This window comes from Mastomys coucha, unplaced genomic scaffold (assembly GCF_008632895.1).
Source record: "Mastomys coucha isolate ucsf_1 unplaced genomic scaffold, UCSF_Mcou_1 pScaffold18, whole genome shotgun sequence".
NCBI classification, from domain to species: Eukaryota; Metazoa; Chordata; class Mammalia; order Rodentia; family Muridae; genus Mastomys; species Mastomys coucha.
In genome coordinates, this window is record NW_022196900.1 from 94,080,363 (window position 1) to 94,099,615 (window position 19,253).

At 44.4% G+C, this 19,253-nt stretch overlaps 1 protein-coding gene across 7 annotated transcripts in view; it reads left to right on the forward strand.

The window, feature by feature from the left end:
* Positions 1-19,253, forward strand: part of Usp48 (ubiquitin specific peptidase 48) — a 67,908-nt gene that overhangs the window by 39,374 nt on the left and 9,281 nt on the right. For all 7 annotated transcript variants that reach the window (XM_031379130.1, XM_031379125.1, XM_031379126.1 and 4 more), the window contains 8 exons: positions 1,608-1,732; positions 1,842-1,964; positions 2,363-2,424; positions 3,431-3,541; positions 6,158-6,288; positions 6,564-6,670; positions 7,584-7,688; positions 13,458-13,613. In XM_031379130.1, the coding sequence (XP_031234990.1) occupies positions 1,608-1,732; positions 1,842-1,964; positions 2,363-2,424; positions 3,431-3,541; positions 6,158-6,288; positions 6,564-6,670; positions 7,584-7,688; positions 13,458-13,613 (920 nt within the window). The remainder of the gene's footprint in view (positions 1-1,607; positions 1,733-1,841; positions 1,965-2,362; positions 2,425-3,430; positions 3,542-6,157; positions 6,289-6,563; positions 6,671-7,583; positions 7,689-13,457; positions 13,614-19,253) is intronic.

Genomic DNA, 19,253 nt, shown 5'->3' on the forward strand with positions numbered 1-19,253 from the left:
GACCAGGCTGGCCTCGAACTCAGAAATCCATCTACCTCTGCCTCCCAAGTGCTGGGATTAAAGGCGTGCGCCACCACTGCCCGGCAAACATTGTTTTCTAAACTTGTGAGATATTTTTTTTTTCTGTTTTTCCCTGTGTCTAACTATTCTCTGGACCTTTCCAGAGTGTTCTTGTTGTCCCTGACTCTCAGGTACAGGAGAGGGTTGTTCCAGGCCCTGAGCCAGGAACAAGGAGGAAGGCTGAGCTGGAGGGTGGACAGCAGGAGAGGGCTTGCTTGCCTCCTTTCTGTGCTTTGTAGCACTGACTGACCTTGAGCTTTTGGCCTCCTCGGGATCCAGCTACAGCAGCATATTGTACTCTTGCAGGCCTCCACCACACCACGCTGGCTCACCATAGCCTTTCTTCGAGTTTATTCAGAGGATCAGAAGGGGTGGGGTGTGGGAGGGCCAGAATTAACTCAAGGTTATATTTTGTGTTATTAGAATGTGTTGGGTATGGCAAAGACAGCTTTGTTAACCCAGGTGCTATGCTGCCTCTGGTAGATTTACTCTGAAATGTGGCTATATTGCTTGTTAACACATCTGTAGCTTCCTGGCCAGTGGACATGGAAAGAACTCGCTTGTGGGTCTGTGAGCCTGGGTCACTCCTGTTTTCTTTGGAGTATCTGGAATTAATAGAAATCAGTTGGGGGATGTAATTGCGTCCTGGCTGCAGGGATTAATCTGAGCGCTCTGAGATTATGTGGTTCTCATCACCACCAGAGTATTCTTCTTTTGTCTTATTGCTGACTGGTGGGGTGGCCCACACCTGTCACCCCAGCATAGCGAGTCAAAGGGCCTTCTAGATTCATAGAAAACCAAGATGAGGGTGATAGGTGGCTCAGGTTTTTGAGAATTCTAGTTGCTCTTCCAGAGGATCTATTGCCTTCTGACCTCTTTTTGCATTAGTTGCCCATGTAGTGTACTGACAGACAGACAGGCAAAGCTTCTACACACTTAAAATTGAAAAAACAAAAACAAAAAAACAAAAAAGCAGTAAAACCAGAACCAATTTGGAGGTTGAATGACAAAGACTCAGATGAGTCAAGGCATTGCTTTAAAGAGCTCATGGAGGTCCACACAGCCTTGAACAAACTGTTGCAGGGCAAGATGCTTTTAGGAGTCAAGCAGAGTCTGGGGGAAATTGGGAATTTTGTGTGTTGCCTGAGACAAGTGCTCTTAACCCCTGCCAGAACTCAGATCCTAGGGTGGGTGGATCCTGACTACAATGACATTAAACATTGACTGTGTGCGGTGGCTTGGCTATGCTCATGTTGGCACTGCAGCTAAAGCCAGTGCTGATAACTCACACATGAACCAAAGAGCGCCTACAGACTGCATCAGGATAGGGACTGGGGACCAGTGATGTGGCTCTGGGAGAAGTGCTTATTATGATGGAGCCTCAGCCTCCTAAGCTACTCTCCAGACCCCACACAGTGGAAGGAGAGGACTGACCCCTGCACATGGTCCTCTGGCCTGCACACAGGTGCCGTGGCCGCACACAGAAGAAATACATGTTGACTTCTTTCATCCCTGCTTTTAAATAAATTTCTTCTCTTTTAATTTAGGGGAGTTAAGCATATCTGAAAATGAAAGAAGGCTAGTTTCTCAAGAGGCTTGGAGCAAACTGCAGCAGTACTTCCCAAAGGCTCCTGAGTTCCCAAGTTACAAAGAGTGCTGCTCACAATGCAAGGTGCACAGCTCCTGATGTCTGTGGGATGGTTTGCCCCTCCCTGGGGACAGCGGGGGTGGCTGGCGCCTGTGGTCAGTGGGAGTCAGCTGACTGCTTCGATGTTTTTCAGATACTAGAACGAGAAGGTGAAGAAAATGAAGCCTTGCATAAAATGATCGCAAATGAGCAGAAGGCCTCACTTCCAAACTTGTTCCAGGACAAAAACAGGCCATGTCTCAGTAACTGGCCAGAGGTACTGTGATCGCCTCAGAGAGAAAACGGCCCCCAGCTTTAAAGGCCTCAGCCTGATTTATGTGAGGTCAACCTGGTGCTCTTCTCGTTCTCCTTCACTTCCTTCCCTCACTTGGGAGCCACACCAGCTCACTAGTTCCATTTTATTGCACAACCTGAATATTAACAAGGGTGTGTGTTTCAATGCTGTGGTTCACAGTGGGTTTGATAGTCCATGTCTATGACCATGTGGTGTGGAAGGCTGCATGTACATTGTCATTGTGGGTTGGAGGACAGCCTGGGCCACTCAGCCAGTTCCAGGCCAAGTTGAAGTTGAAAGAGAGACTCACCTTGAAAATTGAAAGGGGTGGGTGTTGGGGGAGTCTAAGCTAACATTCTGTTTGTGCTTTCTGTTCCCAGGACACGGACGCTCTCTATATTGTGTCACACTTCTTTTTAGATGAATGGCGGAAATTTGTTAGGTAGAAATTAGAAATTTCTTTTTGTTAATTTTTGTGGGTTAACTCTGGTATTTATTTTATAACTCAATGGATTCCACTTAACAGTGCATTCTTGGTTACTTTACGTGGAATACATAGATCTTTTCTTTTCTAATAAGCTATACAATTAAACCCAAAGCAAAAATTTAGTAATGTCCATTTATACATATCTCTAGTTTAAAATATTTATTTTTTTAAAAATGTTGAGTCAAGTGTAGTGTTGCATGCTTTTAACCTCAGCACTCAGGAGGCAGAGGCAGGTGGATCTCTTTGAGTTCGAGGACAGTCTGGTCTACATAGTGAGCTTCAGGACAGCCAAAGCCACACACAGAGTAAGACCCTGTATCAAAAACCAAAATAAATAAATAAATACATAAATAAATAAAATGTTACAGATTATGGAGATAGATGGCTCAGTGGTTAGAAGGTCAGATAGTGTGAACTTTTGAATTTGCAAAACCTATGCAAATTGAGGCTCAGCTGTAATTCAATACTGAAAAAGCAGAGCCTGGGTACCCCCAGAACCAGCTTCCTGGTTGGTTAGCCCATATAGGTGAGCTCTGGGTTGACTGAGAGGTGAGGAGGGAAAATGATGAAGACTCCTGGTGTCAGCATTGAGCTATCACACACATGCGATGTGTACCAACCAAGTACACACATGTGAACATGCATGCAGATACTCCTTCCCCACCCCATCCCCTCACACACATACACTAAGCAAACATTTACTTCAAATTAAAGTTGTTGAGGTGCAGTGACAAACAAATCCCAGCACTTGGGAGGCAGATTCAGGCAATTCTGTTAGGATTTTGAGGCAAGCCTGATCTTCTTGACAGCCAGAATGCCATACTGAGACCCTGCCTCAAAACAAACACCACAGTAAATGCGTAGGTGGGTGGGTAATTAGATAGGCAGGCAGACAGACAGACACAAAGACCTCTTCGTGTAGCAGTGAGGTTGCATTTATTCTCTTGTCTTGTTTGAATAGAAAGCCTGCAAGGTCTACTCCTGTGTCGTCAATTGGGAACGCTGCCCTTCTGTGCCCACATGGAGGACTCATGTTTACATTTCCTTCCCTCACCAAAGAAGACTCAAAACTGTGAGTTCTCTTCTCTTCATGATGCGTGTGGCCATCTGTCCCCAGCGATCAAGTGTGGTTGGGGGATTTCCACTAGGAATACACTTGGCCACCTCACTGTATTACTTCTAGATACAACCTATGGCTGTGGACAGTTGTCTTTAAAAGGAGATTCAGGCTACCTTCGTGTCCTTTCTTCCACTGTCAACCAGTTGCCTGGATGTTTTTCTACTGGTGTCTCTAGGTCAGCATCATTACCACTCACATAGTTAGTGTAGTCTTGGTTGTATTAGGTAGGTTTGTGCAGAGGGAATTGCAGTTTCTTCAGACTGATTTTTAAATCATAAAGAAACCCATATATCTTTATTAGTAATCAAAAAAGGAACCATTACAAACAGCATTTTTGCAGATGAGAAGTAAGTTTATTCTTGTAGTTTAAAACTCAGTGCTTCAGTACTTAGCAGTCTTGGGAAGCACTTTCTGAGTCCTGCTGGTAGTAGAAGTGTTTTTTTCTTAAAGGAGTGGAAAGGTGACTGGTAAAAAAAGTCAATTGAAGGTGGTGGAACAGGTTCATTCAGCGTTTGAAGTGTTAGTTGTGTGTTTGTACATTACCATAGAGGAATGGCCTGACGGAGCTGGCTGAGGTGCTGCACTTCTGGTGCATTCCATCGTTTTGCTGAGTGTGTTTTTCAGGGTAAGGGTTCTGTGAGCATTCAGAAGTTGCAGTGGATCAGACCAGCAGCAGACACCAAACCATAACCAAGCTTTTTTTTTTTTTTTTTGGTGCAGGCCTGGCCTTGGAGTTTCTTGAGCCAACCACTGAGCTTATTGTTGCAAATTGTCATATTCAGTCCATGTTCTCTTGTACACCACAGTCAGATTGAGACGAGATCCTTTATCGCACACACGCACCCCCTATCTCATGAGGTACCCAATCACCCCGCCTTCTCACCTTTCCAGTTGGCTTCAGGCACCAAAGTAATGTCCATGCTGAGTTCATTGGCAGCTCTCAGTCGTTCATCCTCAACTGCCATTCTCAGCTTTGGGGCTCTCGTCTCCTTTTGAATTTCCACTGCACTGTATGTTCTTAGATGTTCCTGTAGCAAATGCTACGGTTATTGAGTTATCTTTGCTGCTTTACAAGGCCATAAAAAGAAAATTGCACAAATTTGGTTTTTGTACAACATCATTTCCGTAGTATAAAATAAACATTAGTTGATGACAACTAATAAGTCATTAGCAAGAAACAAAGTAAGATTTGTGTATTCAAATGCTGTATGTGATTACCACATTAATTGAAAATGTTTCCTCCTAATATGGTAATTTCAGCAATGCAAAAGCTGCAGTTGTGGGCTGGAGAGACGACTCAGCAGTTCAGACTGCTCTTCCAGAGGTCCTGAGTTCGATTCCCAGCCACCACATGGTGGCTCACAACCATCTGTAATGGGATCTAGTGCCCTCTTCTGGTGTGTCTAAAGACAGCTACATTGTACTCACATAGAAAATAAATAAATCTTTTTTTTAAAAAAAGGTATCAAAAGAACCTGTAGTTGCTTTTGCACACACCTAATAGTTGTCTTTTTCTACAGCTGTCAACCTTTAGAGAGAAGAGAAAGAGGCTGGCCCTCTGCAGCACATAATAAGTAAATCTAAGGAATTCAAAATCCCCTGTGATAAAGATGGACTGTAGTTTCTTTATATTTTAATGTTTTTAGGTTATTTAAAGGAACATGGTGTTTTTATTATCTGTATATAAAATGACACTTAGGAACAGTATGTCAAGAGCTGGTGATGTAACTGAGTCACTAGAGTCTGTGTAGCATATACTAGGACCTGGCGTGATACCCAGCACCATGTGACCTGTGCGTGCTGGTTCAAGACTTATTCCAGCAGTCACCCAGCTCAAGTACAACTCAAACCCCAGAGGCCTTATCTTCCTTTTTTTTTTTTTTAAGATTTATTTATTTATTTTATATGTATGAGTACACTGTAGCTGTACAGATGGCCGTGGGCCATCATGTGTGTGGCTGCTGGGAATTAAACTCTGCTGGCCCCACTTACTCCATCGTAATTCACTGTAGCTGTCTTCAGACTCACCAGAAGAGGGTGTCAGATCTCATTATGGGTGATTGTGAGCCACCATGTGGCTGCTAGGATCCGAACTCAGGGCCTTCGGAAGAACGTTTAGTGCTCTTATCCGCTGAGCCATCTCGCCAACCTCCTTATCTTCCTTCTTATTCCCATTTTCTTCTCTTCTTCTATGGCTGAATTTGAGTCATCTGACTTATAAAGTTTTCAATTTAAAGATGCACACTGAAACTTAGACAGGACGGTCACAAATTCTGAGTCAGCCCCAGCCACTTGTTGAGACCTCTGCTTAAAACCCAAGGCAGGATTAAGGTGTACATAGTTGAATGTGTTGCACTTTTTAACTATGTAGTATATTTAGTGTGTTATCTATAAATAACATTACTGGGTGCACATCCCTCTCTGTGGCTAACCGACTCCACTCAGGCACTAGCTATAAAGCTTCCCTGCTGACTCTGCTGTAGGCTGTTTGCTCTGTTGATCTCCATGTGTCTTAAGGCATGTTGTTTGTTGTTTTTGTTTTTGTTTTGTTTTTTTTTTTTTGCACAGTATAGCTCTCATATGGCCCAGCGAATGGCAAATGATTCAAAAGCTCTTTGTTGTGGATAAAGTAATTAAAATCACAAGAATTGAAGTGGGAGACGTAAATCCTTCTCAAACACAGTATATTTCTGAGCCTAGTAAGTTTTCATCTCTTTTTGGTTCCTTTCATTAAAAGTTGAGTGTTTAAGGGGGAAGAGGAGGGTCCCTTGTTCTGTTTTTCTACCTGATGTTAAAGATCGTGTGGCTGTTCAGATGCTCCTGTCGGCTTGCGAGCCGCCGTCTTCTGAGCATTTAGTTGTAGGTAGCACTTGCTTTCGCATGCAGCCCAACACGGTGGTACTGAGGATGCTGTAGCAACTGACAGAGGTTTCTGCGGTGATTGTTGAGTTTCTTCTGCTCTACTGTTTTCTAGATCTCTGTCCAGATTGCAGAGAAGGTCTACTGTGCCAGCAGCAGAGGGACCTTCGAGAGTACACCCAAGCCACCATCTATGTCCACAAAGTTGTGGACAACAAAAAGGTATAGTTCTCCTTGTGGCCATGACTAGGAGAGGTGGGCAATCAAGTCCAACCACTAAAGTGGAACTTGAATGGTGGGGGGGTTGGGGGGGGAATAGGAGAACTGGCAATGCTGTCTGACTTCTGGTTTAAAAGTTGCCCTGCCTGTTGAGTTTAGACTTGGTGGGAACATAGTTAGCATAGCAGGACAGGGAAGTGAAGTCGGACCTCAGCACTCACCTGAAAGGTGGGTGTAATAGGAGGGTGATTGACAGTTACCATTCTGTTACTAGGATTGGCTTTGGGAGTCAGCCTAGTTCTCTGAATGTCTGTCAGTTAGACCCCACGGTTTGGAGAGTTTTAAAATACATTGTTTTAGAATGTCACCTTCCAAAGCCTGTATGACAGGTGCAGGGTTCTGTGTCACAGAGTAAAATAAAGGCCCTTATATCCAAACCTGCTGAGAAAGGGGCGGACTTACTATAAGCACCTCCACATCTGCCCGGGATTTCTTTAATCCTTTTGACCATGCAGAAAGACCACTTCCTCTGTCCACTTCTCTGTTCCTGTCAGAAGACTTACAACTTGTAACTAAAACTCTAGGGTATTTGATGCTTCTGGCACCTGAGCTCCTGTGCACATACATGCCCATGCATAACTACAGAATTAAAACTAAAACTAGGCTGGGAACAGTGGTAGCCTGGTCTACATGGTGAGTTCCAGGACAGCAAGAGCTACAAGAGTCAGGCGATCCTCCCCCGGCCCCCAAATAAAATAAATAAACAAATAATCCACAGGGTTAGACTATAAAAACTAAAGAGCAATGACAGTAGTTCCTATTCCTGTCCCACTCACATCTCATAGTCCCAAGCCCTGCCCCCACTACTGCGTGTTCTCCTAGGCCTGACTCCTCTTTCTGTTCCTGGTGTGTTCAGGTGATGAAGGACTCAGCTCCAGAGCTGAATGTGAGTAGTTCTGAGACAGAAGAAGACAAGGAGGAAGCTAAGCCAGACGGGGAGAAAGATCCTGACTTTAATCAAGTATGTATTGAAGTACTCCATCATTGCGGGCTTTTTTTGTTTTTTTTTTTTGTCCACAGCCACCTGCTGTCTGCCTTCCCTGGCTGGGTATTGTTCTGGGTCCCTCTCTATTTGTTCTATACTTCTAATTCTTTAGTTTTTATAGCATGCTGCAGTTAACTTCTCTCCTCCCCCTTAAAAAAAAAAAGGACTACATGTCCTCTAAAGTTCATTTTTTAAGGAAGAAAAAGTAACTGTGCGATGGCTATGGTGGTGCAACGTCATGTTAAAGCACTTCAAGGCACTAGCAAGTAGGTGGATATCTATGGGTCTGACCTGGTCTACTTAAGTGAGTCCCAGGACATCCTGGTCTATACGGTGAGATCCGGTCTCCAAATAAACAAATGAAAAGTGCTGAATGTGACTGCTCATAAGGCCAGTGGGAAAGCTGGGGCAGGATTGCCCACCCATGCCTTTGAAGCCATCTTGGCCTGTAGTGAGGCTGTCTAGAGCAAAAGCAAGGGAGGCTGTGGTGATAGGTGTGGTGACACAAGCACAGTCCTGCTTTCCTGAACTGGGGCAGGCGGATTAAGAGTTTCTAGGCCCTAGTATTACAGAAGACCTGGGTTTGGTTCCCAGCTCCCACCTCAGATAGCTGTAACTCCAGCTTCATTGGATCTGACAACATGCTCAGTGGATAAAGGCACCAGCCGCACCTGATGACCTGAGTTCATTTTCCAGGAAACTCACTGCAGGGGAGGGTAGGAAACCAGCTACTCTACTAAGATCTACAGACACGCCTGTGCACACAATGAAAAAAGTGTTATTAAGATGATATTTTCAGTTATGTGTGCTTGGGAATGGGTATATGTACACTGAGTGAGTTTAGCTGCCCTTGGAGGCCTTGGCTGTCTGTCCCTGGGAATTGAAATCGGACCTCCGCAAGAGCAGTGCTCATATGTAACTACTGCTTCACCTCAGTAACCCCTTGGAAATGTCAGATAATAAAAATGAAGTGAAATGTTAAAGGCACAATGTCATTTTAAGCTGGAAGGAAAATATTCGCTCTGATTCTCTTCTGGTAACAAACTGGAACTCTTTTATTTTTATTTTTTCACAACACTGTTTTCCTGTGTTGTCCTAACTGTTCTGGAACTTGTTCCTGTAGACCAGAAATCCACTTGCCTTTGACTCCTGAGTGCTGAGATTAAAGGTGTATAACTTCACCACCCAGCCTGCCAACTGGGAATTGTGATAAATGGAGTAAGATGACATTAGCCCTTCAGTCTCCACCATAATCAAATTTCTACTAAGATTGACTGTTTGGGGGGCCTGGAGAAGATGCACAATTGTTGAGAGCATCGTATCTTGAAGAGGGCCTGAGTTTGGAGCTCAGCACCTTCCTTTGGGCTGCTCGCAAGTCCATCATCCTCTTCCACCAACATCCCAGAAGAAAAAGGCCCTTCTCCTCCACTTTATCTTAAATACCCTTCCATTCAAAGGCCCTCCTTTTTTTCCCCTGGGTTTTCCTATTTTGCTTGCTCCGCCTTGTGTTTACAGAAACCTCTTGTGTTAAATGTGTGTGCTAGGGCTGAGCCACACCACAAGAAACTGTTTTCCAGTTCACAGCCTCAGGGTTCGAGATGTGATCAACTGTCTAAAAACAAGTGAAGGGATGGTTTCTCTTAAGATTTCTCTCCTTCTGTGAAGAAACTTAATAGGAAGTAAAGGACTGCACTGAGTAGACGGACAGGATGGGAAGTAAAGTCTGTAGACCACTTTGTGCATTCTTTTAAAAGACTTGTTTATTACATGTAAGTACACTGTAGCTATCTTCAGACACACCAGAAGAAGGCATCAGGTCTCATTACAGATGGTTGTGAGCCACCATGTGGTTACTGGGATTTGAACTCAGGACCTCTGGAAGAGCAATCAGTGCTCTTAACTGCTGAGCCATCTCACCAACCCCACTTTATGCATTTTAAAGCTAAAAAAAGCTAGATGTATGTATGTGTCTCTGTGTGTGTGTGTGCACACCCATGTACAAATGTGCTGGATACCCATAGAGGCCTGAAGAGGGCATTGGATTTCTGGAAATGGAATAATACACTGGGAACCAAGTTTGGGCTCTCTGGAAGATCAGTAAGTGCCTTTAACCCTGGACCCAGCTCTTCAGTGTCTGCACCTCACCTCCAACCCCTCACCCCCACCCCCACCCCTTTCACTTTTTTTGGAACAGATTTTTATTGTGTAGCCCTGAGATGCCTTTGTCTGCCTACCCACACCCCTTCTCTCTCCTGCCTCTGAGTGCCCCACATACACCTAATACTGACTATTTCAAAACAATGGGCTTTCCACTTGATGTTTTACTCTTAATAGCTGGAATATCTTTACCCTAAGGTCTGGTAGTCAGCTGGGCGGTGGTGGCGCACGCCTTTAATCCCAGCACTTGGGAGGCAGAACCAGGTGGATTTCTGAGTTCGAGGCCAACCTGGTCTACAGAGTGAGTTCCAGGACAGCCAGGGCTACACAGAGAAACCCTGTCTCAAAAAACAAAAACAAACAAAAAACGTGAGTGAGCAAAACCACAGTTTTATGCCCTTCCCTTGGACAGTGGGCACACAAATTTAGTATCTATCCTTGTTAAGCTTGATGGCTGGTGCCTTCAGAGCATTCTGTGGTCCCGTGGGGTTTTCTGGCTGAGACGCCCTATTACCCTATTCAGATCTGTTTGTGTCTGTTGTCTATCTCCTGACATTGTGGAGTCAAGTTTTCTCTGTTGCCACTTTTTCCTTTTTGAGTCGCGGGCTTGCTGTGCCACGTAACCCAGGTTGGCCTTGATCCCATAATTTTTTGTGGCCTCCAGAGTGCTGGGATTGCTGGTGTGCACACTTGCCTGGCCATGAGAGGGCCTCTCTCTCCAGGAGTTTGTGGATGTGTTTCTCTCTGTTTGAGTCCAAGCGTTGTTTAGCAAACTCTCCATTTTCCTGTGACTCAGACTCTGCAGGCTGACTCTTTCTCTGAACATCCAGTTTTATTCACTGTGGTCACAACCACAGCAGTGTTTTCAGGTGGGTGTGGGATCCCTGCCTTCAGTTGTGGATTGCAGCAGAGTTCACATGTACAAATACGATACAGAATGTTAGAGGATTGCTTTTTATGCCATAATTATTTTGTACATGTTATAATTTTCCTCTGTCTCCCTTCTCCATGTTTGGATATTGTAATATTCTAGAATGTTTTAAATACTTTTGGTTCAGGGCAGGGTGGGGATCTCAGCTCTAACCCTCTGTTTAGAGAATAGTAACTAGTTAGTCCCTGGGGATAGATACCCAGTGTCTTCAGAATGTTACCTCCCCGCCGCCCCTTTTTTCCTCAGAACTTGGGTGGCTGGTTTCACTGAAATAAATCCCTGCCATAAACGAGGCATTAATGCTCCTTAATGGAGTTGAGCAAATCCCTTTCGCTCCTCTCTAAGCCAGATCAACCCAGTTCCTTCTGTGTTATCTAAAATTCAGGTTAATGATATACTCAGTAGGTATCACTTAAGTAATTGGAAGCCTTTTAAATCCAGTGGGGAAAAAACAACCACCACTGTACTGGTTTTAGTGGGTTGACATGGGTTAAAGAAAATAATTCCAGGAAAAGCTTTGGATCCTCTTAAAATCAATTTGAAAAGATTTTAGTTGATGCCTGGGACCTTTAGGGTGGGATTGTGTAGTGGGTGCCTTCTGTCTGTAGGTAATGTCTTCCTTTTGGGTGGGGCATGGGGTGAGGGTGGGATTGTGCAATGGGTACCTTCTGTCTGTAGGTAATGCTCTCCTTTTCAGTTGAATGTTGTTTTTGTGATTGCTCAGTTGGCTTTTTCTTGTGAATTTTAGAATCACATGTGTGTGCATGGAAGTTGTGACTAGATTGGGCAGAGCCTTGCCAGTGGCCAGAGACCTGAGAAAATTCTATGCCCTGGGAGCTGCTTTATGAATTGCAAGACACATTAATAATATGAATGGGATCCGTGTGTCCACAGTGGCTCCTGTACCCTGATCACCTCAGCTGGCGCTCAGGGACATCTTGGAAACTAGAGGACAGCTCTAGTTACTTTATCTAGATATAATTAATTTAGAGGAAAATCCCACTTTCCTTCCCTGGCTTGGTTAACAAGAGAATCTTGGCTTGTTGACCCCTCAGGGAGGGCTTTGTTAGGAGAGCCTCAAGCACTAATGCCAGCATGGGAAGATCACCCACTGCCTGGAGTACATAGCAGGTTCAAGGCAGACCTGCATAATGAGATGCTCTCAAAACAGACCAAAAGATGTTCTAGAACATTTGCCCCTGCTATTCTCTTTTATAAAGACTAGTACAGCCTGTATCTTGTGTCCATATATAGTTCATGCTTTTTTGCTGAATGCTTAGGTCAGTTCGGTGATGAAGTTCTAAATACTTGATCCTGTGTATCGCAGGGATAAACACAGCGCTGCAGTGCTTACAGTGTGTTTAAAAGAAGCTAGCAGGCATGACTTTGTGTCCACCAACTCCCTCTCAAACCCAGATTGATTCCACTGGCATGGTCTGCGTGACTGGGTGGCTTCCATCTAGACCAGGCTCTTGGAGAGCACCTCACCTTGTTTCTTCTCGGTGTTGCCTGTACTGTGTATTAACTTTTTTATAAATTGTAAGTTAGGCCTGAGCATTCACTTGTGGTTTTTTAATCAATTTTTACAAAAATGCGTTATAGTTGAAGCTGTTTTCCCTCTCTCTACCACCAATACATCAAGAAGCACGGTGTCTTGTTTTTAGTAAAAGTATGTTTGATCTCTTGAGTTCGGTCTAACCTCTCATTTTACAGTTGGTAATTAGCTTCCATATCATTCTCAAAAGGAGTAGAGTGATTGCCCAGCGTACAGAAGCCCTGGGGTCCATCCCCAGCACCTGACAGGATCGTGCATTGCCTTAATTGTGCACTATGGAGGTGGAGCTAGAGGATTAGAATTCCAAAGTCATCCAATGAGTCACAGGGATTTGAAGACCAACCTATGAAACATGAACTCTTACCCAGCCTCAAGAAGAAAATGTATAAAATAAGAAAATTAAAATTTATTTAGGAAGTTCTGTAATCTTGAAATTTCAGTCTATATTGGCTTATTTTTAACTAACTTTTTAATGTAGTGTGTGTATGTGTGTGTGTGTGTGTGTAAAGTAGAGGTCAGAAGACAGTTTGAAGGAGTTGGTTCTCACCTTGTGCTGTGTGGGTCCTGCAGAACAAACTTTTTTTGTTTTGTTTTTCAAGACAGGGTTTCTCGGGCTGGTGAGATGGCTCAGGGGGTAAGAGCACCGACTGCTCTTCTGAAGGTCGTGAGTTCAAATCCCAGCAACCACATGGTGGCTCACAACCACCCATAATGAAATCTGACACCTTCTTCTGTGTACTCATTTATAATAATAAATAAATCTTTAAAAAAAAAAAAAAAGACAGGGTTTCTCTGTGTAGCCCTGGCTGTCCTGGAACTCACTCTGTAGACCAGGCTGACCTCAAACTCAGAAATCTGCCTGCCTCTGCCTCCCAAGTGCTGGGATTAAAGGCGTGTGCCACTACCGCCCGGCCAAACATTTAAATTTCTTACATGCAGTTAAAGTTTATTTTACCCACACACCCATTATTTGTGAACCTCCAACCTCTGTAGAATCTTGGGTGCATTGTGCTTGACTCCCAGGGTTTCAGGAGCAGTTGTATCCAGCTTCTGTTTACCTAAAGAAGCTCCTGAGCAGAGCTTTCTCTTTGGCATCTTGCAGAGCAATGGAAGTACCAAGCGACAGAAGACATCCCAACAGGGCTATGTGTCCTACCAGAAGCAGGTCATCCGGAGGAGCACACGGCACAGGAAGGTTCGGGGAGAGAAGGCGCTGCTGGTGTCTGCCAACCAGACATTAAAAGAGTTGAAGATTCAGGTAAGGGAATGCTTGCTTGTTTGTTTCTGCCTGAAATCTCAAGGCCTATGTGGATTCCTTCCTATGCCTGTTTTATGTAGCTACCTCTTTCCGGGAGCTGAGCTTTAACTAGTTGTCTACTTGTGGTAGTTAGCCAATAGGAGAGGACTTCTTTTAAATAAGCTTATAAGACCCCAAGTTAAAAATAGCATACCCCCTTTTATATATTTGGCTTATTTGTTGTTTATTGTAGGGTTTCTCTATATAACCTTGGCTGTCTAGTCTACTTTGCCTCCTGAGTGCTGGGATTAAAGGCGTGCACCACTGTGCCAGGTTATTCATATGAATTGTGTAAGAAGAGCACCCAAGGGCAAGAAATTCCTCTCTGTTGGTAGTAAAGTTTCAGATCCATTCCAGTGTGGATTTCATAGTTTTCCAGAGACAAATACCACTTGTTGCAAGGGGTGCTCGTAGTTTCTTCAGTCCCCACCATTGCAGTGTCATACTCAACATGGACTTTCTTTCCTAGATGGTTATTGCAAACCACCTTGATCATTGTAGCCACAATCCCTTGCCTGGAACAAAAAATAACTTTTTTTTTTTAAAAAAAAGAGTTTTCACTGTAGCTGGTATGGAAGGCATCAAGAGAACTGCTCAATCTCCCAGAGCAATTCATGTTGTTCTGGGATAATCTTCATGGCTAGTGTGTTACTACTACTCATGCATGTGGAGTCCAGAAGATTTTATTACAAAACTTTTAGGTTTATTTATCATGTGTATGAATGTTTTGCTTGCATGTGGGCCACGTGGGTGCCTGGTGCCTGCAGAGAAGAGAAGACTGTCTCCAGTTACTTGGAGCTGCACTTATAAAATGGCAGTGAGTGACCGTATGGGTGCTAGGAATTGAACCTGGGTCTTCTGCATGCACACCAATGACTATTAAGTACTGAGCCTTCTTTCCAGCCTTAAAGGGTAGAGATTGAAAGACACCGTTCCATAGGTCTCAGCTAGGCTTTTTAGTTTTAGTTGGGGTTTGATTTTTGGCTTGGCTTGGTTTGGTTTTGAGACAGTGAATCACTGTTGCTTTGTCTGGCCTAGAACTTATTGTGCAGATGAGGCTAGCCTCGAGCTCTCAAGAACTCTCTCATCTACCTCTGCCTCTGCCTCCTGAGAGCTGGATCAAAGGTGTGTACCAGCATACCTTGTAACAAGCTAGTGCCTTTAGCCACTCAGTCATCTCACTGGCCTACCTTGTTTTTTGAAATGGAGTCTCCTGTTGTCTTGGAGCTTGCCAAGTAAGGCTAGGCCAGAAAAGTGCCAGCATCCACCTTCCTCTGCTTCCTCCAAATGAGGGTTACGGGTACATGCTGCGACACCTAGATTTTGTTTTTTAATTATATTATAAGTGTGTGTTTGAGTTGGGGGGAGGGTACGTGTACACGTCAGTGTAGATGCCTTGCACAGTTCAGAAGATGAAGTTGTAAGCTGACCAACATGAGTGCTGGGTGCCAAACTCAAGTCCTCTGCAAGAGCAGAGCATACTCTAATTGCTGAGCTGTTTCTCCAGCTTCCATATTCAGATTCTTTTTGGTTTTTTCGAGATAGGGTTTCTCTGTATAGCCCTGGCTATCCTGGAACTCACTCTATAGACCAGGCTGGCCTCAAACTCAGAAATCTGCCTGGCTCTGCCTCCCAAGTGCTGGGATTAAAGGCGTGCGTCACCACTGTCCAGCTCGTATTCAGATTCTTAATCTTTAAATTTATATGGGTTAAATTTAAATATATAGATATGTGTGCCTAAGTGTGTGTGTGTGTGTGTGTGTGTGTGTGTGTGTGTGTGTGTGTGTGTGTGTGAGAAGTTAAGAGGATATCGGATCCCCTGGAACTGGAGTTACAGATAGTTGAGAGCTACTATGTAGGTGGTAGGAATTGAACAACTGCTGAACCATCTCTCCAGCTCCATATGCCCAGACTTTTAATGTGAATCCTGGGGATCAAACTTGGGTCCTCAGGCTTATATAAAAGCACCTTGCTTCTGTTGTTAACATTTGCTTGATTCTTCCATGTGCGTGTGGATGTGTGCAGTAGAGGTTAGAGGTCAACTTGGGAAACTTGTTCTCTCCTTCAGTCCTGTGAGTACTAGGGGAGTAGTGCAAAACATCAGGCATGATGACAGCACCGGCTTTACCAGTCACCAGATGTCCTAGTTTGCCTTAGTTACTCTTGCTGTAATGTAATGTCATCACCAGATGACTTGGGGAGGACAGCATTGGCTCATGCATTGTAATCCATCACTGCAGGTAGTCAAGGCAGGAACTGTAGCAGGGCCCTGCCTCAGCTGCAGGAGTTCATGCAGAGGCCATGAAAGGGCCTACTTTTTTTAATTTTTTCTCCTTTTTGTTTTTTGAGACAGGATTTATCTGTATAGCCCTGGCTATCCTGGAGCTCACTTTATAGACCAGGCTGGTCTCGAACTCAGAAATCTGCCTGCCTTTGCCTCCCAAGTGCCAAGGGCCTACTTTCTTATAGAACCTAGGACTATCAGCCCAGTGATGGCCCTACCCATAATGGGCTGCCCCCCCCCCCCCATCACTAACTAAGAAAATGCCCCACTGTTTGATCTTAAATGGGGCAGTTGTATGTAACAAAAACATAGCCAGTACACTGGGTCCAGTCAAACTTTCTCTTAATTATTAGCATGTATATCTACTATGCCTAAGCAAACGGAGAGATGTGGGTTCCCTAGGAGTTGGATTTAAAGGCATTTGTGGGTCTCTGCAAGAACTGTGCTCTTAACTACTCAGCGTCTATCCCGCTCCTAATCTTTGCTTTTGAGGCAGCCTTGCTATGTGCTCCTGGCTGTCCTGAACTCACTATGTTGACTACAAGGCTTACAGAAATCAGCTTAGAAAGAACATTGTTCCTGCCTTATTCCCTTTATTTTATCCTATGTCTTCGCTGACATTTTATCTCTTTGCTAGAATGTTTACACTTGTTTACTTATTTGTTTTGTTCATTTATATACTTTTTTTTTAATTGTGGATATGTGTATGGTGGCATGGGCGCAGTTGTGACCATCAAAGGACAACCTAGGAGACTTGGTTTTCTCCTGCCATGTGTATTTCCAGGATCATGCTGGGTCATCAGGCGTGGCAGAAATTGCCTTCACCCACTAAGCTATCTCACGGGCCCATTTGCTGGGTTTAAAAGTCATCCTCGCCTCTTTTCTACAGTAGTGTTTTCCAAATTGTTGACTAATGCCCATCCCAACACTCGCAAATCAATAAGGTGATTGTGACACAGGCAATTCCTCAAATGCTTTGTGATGCTATCAGTAAACGTTGTATAAGTGTGTGTTCCAATGGCATGTCTCTAAACCTTGGCTGAAAGAGCTGATAAATTCAAGATGTCCATGAAAACCAATCCGGCCCCTGTGGTTTGAGTCACTGTTGAATTTCCAGAAGCTGACCACGTTCCCCCGTCTTCTGCCTTCATGTGGCGGCAGTCACTGGCTATGCATTTTTCTTGTTGCTGATATTTATCATTGTAATTGAGGCAAAAGTACAGGCTTCCTTTCAGGGTGTTATGTGTTCCAGATTGTCCTGAGAACAGCATTTCCCTTGGTTGAACCCACGGCTCTGAAAATAAATGTGTTGGCATACTATCTTTCCTCTGTTGTTGTGCCCTTTGCGTCTGAGAAGGCTTGTTTCCATCACCGGCTCTCTGCCTGTCAGCGGTAAACCTCCAACATTCAAAACCCTCCAATTAGAAAAAGAGCCCCTGTAGACAAGGATGTTTCTAAGGGCCTGTGATGCTTTTACCTCTCATTGTTTGTGCAGAATAAATCCTAAGGCAGCAGAAATAACCTCTCCACCTAGGAGCGCGTGCTACTGCACGGGTGAACCGCCTCACGGCAGCAGCTGTTCACATGAAACCCCCACTTTTCTTGGGTTATTTCTTTGCTGCGTGTTTCCTCTCCTCTCCCACTCTTGCTTCAAAGAGCACTGTGAGTCAAACAGGATTGAAAGAAAGGGTGGAGGAATGGAATTTCCCCTCGCTGTTCAGTGGTAGCTGTAGGAGCATCAGCTAGCCATGACCCTGTCCTGCTCAGCTGTGTGGGCGTGCGTGCGGTTCTTGTTGGTTGGGATGCTTTTTAAAAAGGGTTGAACTTCCTCTTCTAGTGTAGGATGAGGCCTTTCCATTTTTTTTGGCACACTGCTTTGCTGGGTGAATAAGAATGACTCCCTACACAACAACATAAGCACATAATTGTAGGTGCTTTACTATATACTGCGGCTTAGAAACTTACAGTTGCCTTAGGACTCAAGATGGCTCAGTAGTTAAGAAACTCTTAACTAGTCTTACAGAGGACTCAGCACCCATGTGGTGGCTCACAGTGGCCTCTAACTCTAGCTCAGGGGATCTAATGACCTCTTCTGACTCCCAGAAGTTCCAGACATACGGTGGTGCACACATACTCTTGCAGGCAAGCAACAGACTCCAGGAACTCAGTAAGACTTGGGTTGGCTTAGTTTCCCCCTTCTCCTTCGCATCTGTAGTCCCAGTGTTATTCCCCATTGTCCAGGGCAACATCCTGCATCCTGGTATGCTGACACCCACACTGCTAGGGAGATCTGTCTGCATACCCCATCTTGATTTGTTTCTCTCCTCCCTGCACGGCTTCTGCACACTTTTCTCAGCCCCTCAGAGATGGTACTGCTAATTTGGTGCTTGTCCTATCTCATGGAGAGCATTTCAAGTGTGAAGAAGTGATCCTATCTGAAGAGGAATGGATGATACGTTCCCTGTATGAACTGTGCTGGTCTTGGGCTAGAAGAGCCAGCCTTGTCAGTTCTTCTACACATTAAGTGCAGGGAGAGGCTTGCTACTTCACGAAGATCACTGGCAGTGCCATATCCTGGCGTCTCTGGTCACAGGCCTATTTAGTCAATCCCTGCTCAATCTCTGGGAGTTCATGTCTTGTTGAGAAGTCCAAGTTGCATCTTCCTGGCCAAGGTTCTTATCTGTAGGCCTTGTTAAGGTCACTCCTGTGCTGAGAGCCTCTCCAGCCCTTACTTGGGCAGGGAGCCAAGGACTGGTTTCCTACATGTGGCCTATCTTTCTGCTGACAGAAGAAGAAAGCATGAAAGCTGAATGAGTCCTTTGGCATCAGGGTAGCAGTTATTACAGAATACATTTGAAGACTCTTAGATGAGTGGTAATGCACACCTTTATTCCCAGCAGGGGTTGAGTGGATCTCTGACAGTTGGAGGCCAGCATATCTAAATAGTGAGTTCTAGTTCAGCCAGTGCTACATACATAGTAAGACCCTACGTCAAAGTAAATAATGTAATTAAGTAAAAAATGTTTTAAGTGACTATCATTAGAGTTATCGTTCCTGTTAGAAATAGAAAATGTCATTGTGTAGGAGTGCCTTTTCTAAGATGCCTCTGGATGTAATCCCTACCCAGAAATGATTGAAAACCACTATTTAGCATTTCCTGATAACAGGGATTGAACCCAGGGCCTACCCTGAGTGCACTGCCACTAAGTCAGAATCTCACTAAATTACACTGACTGACCCTCAACTGGATCCTTCCATTCAGCCTCACAAATGGCTGGAAATACAGCCTTACCTCATCAGACCTGGCCTTAAAACTT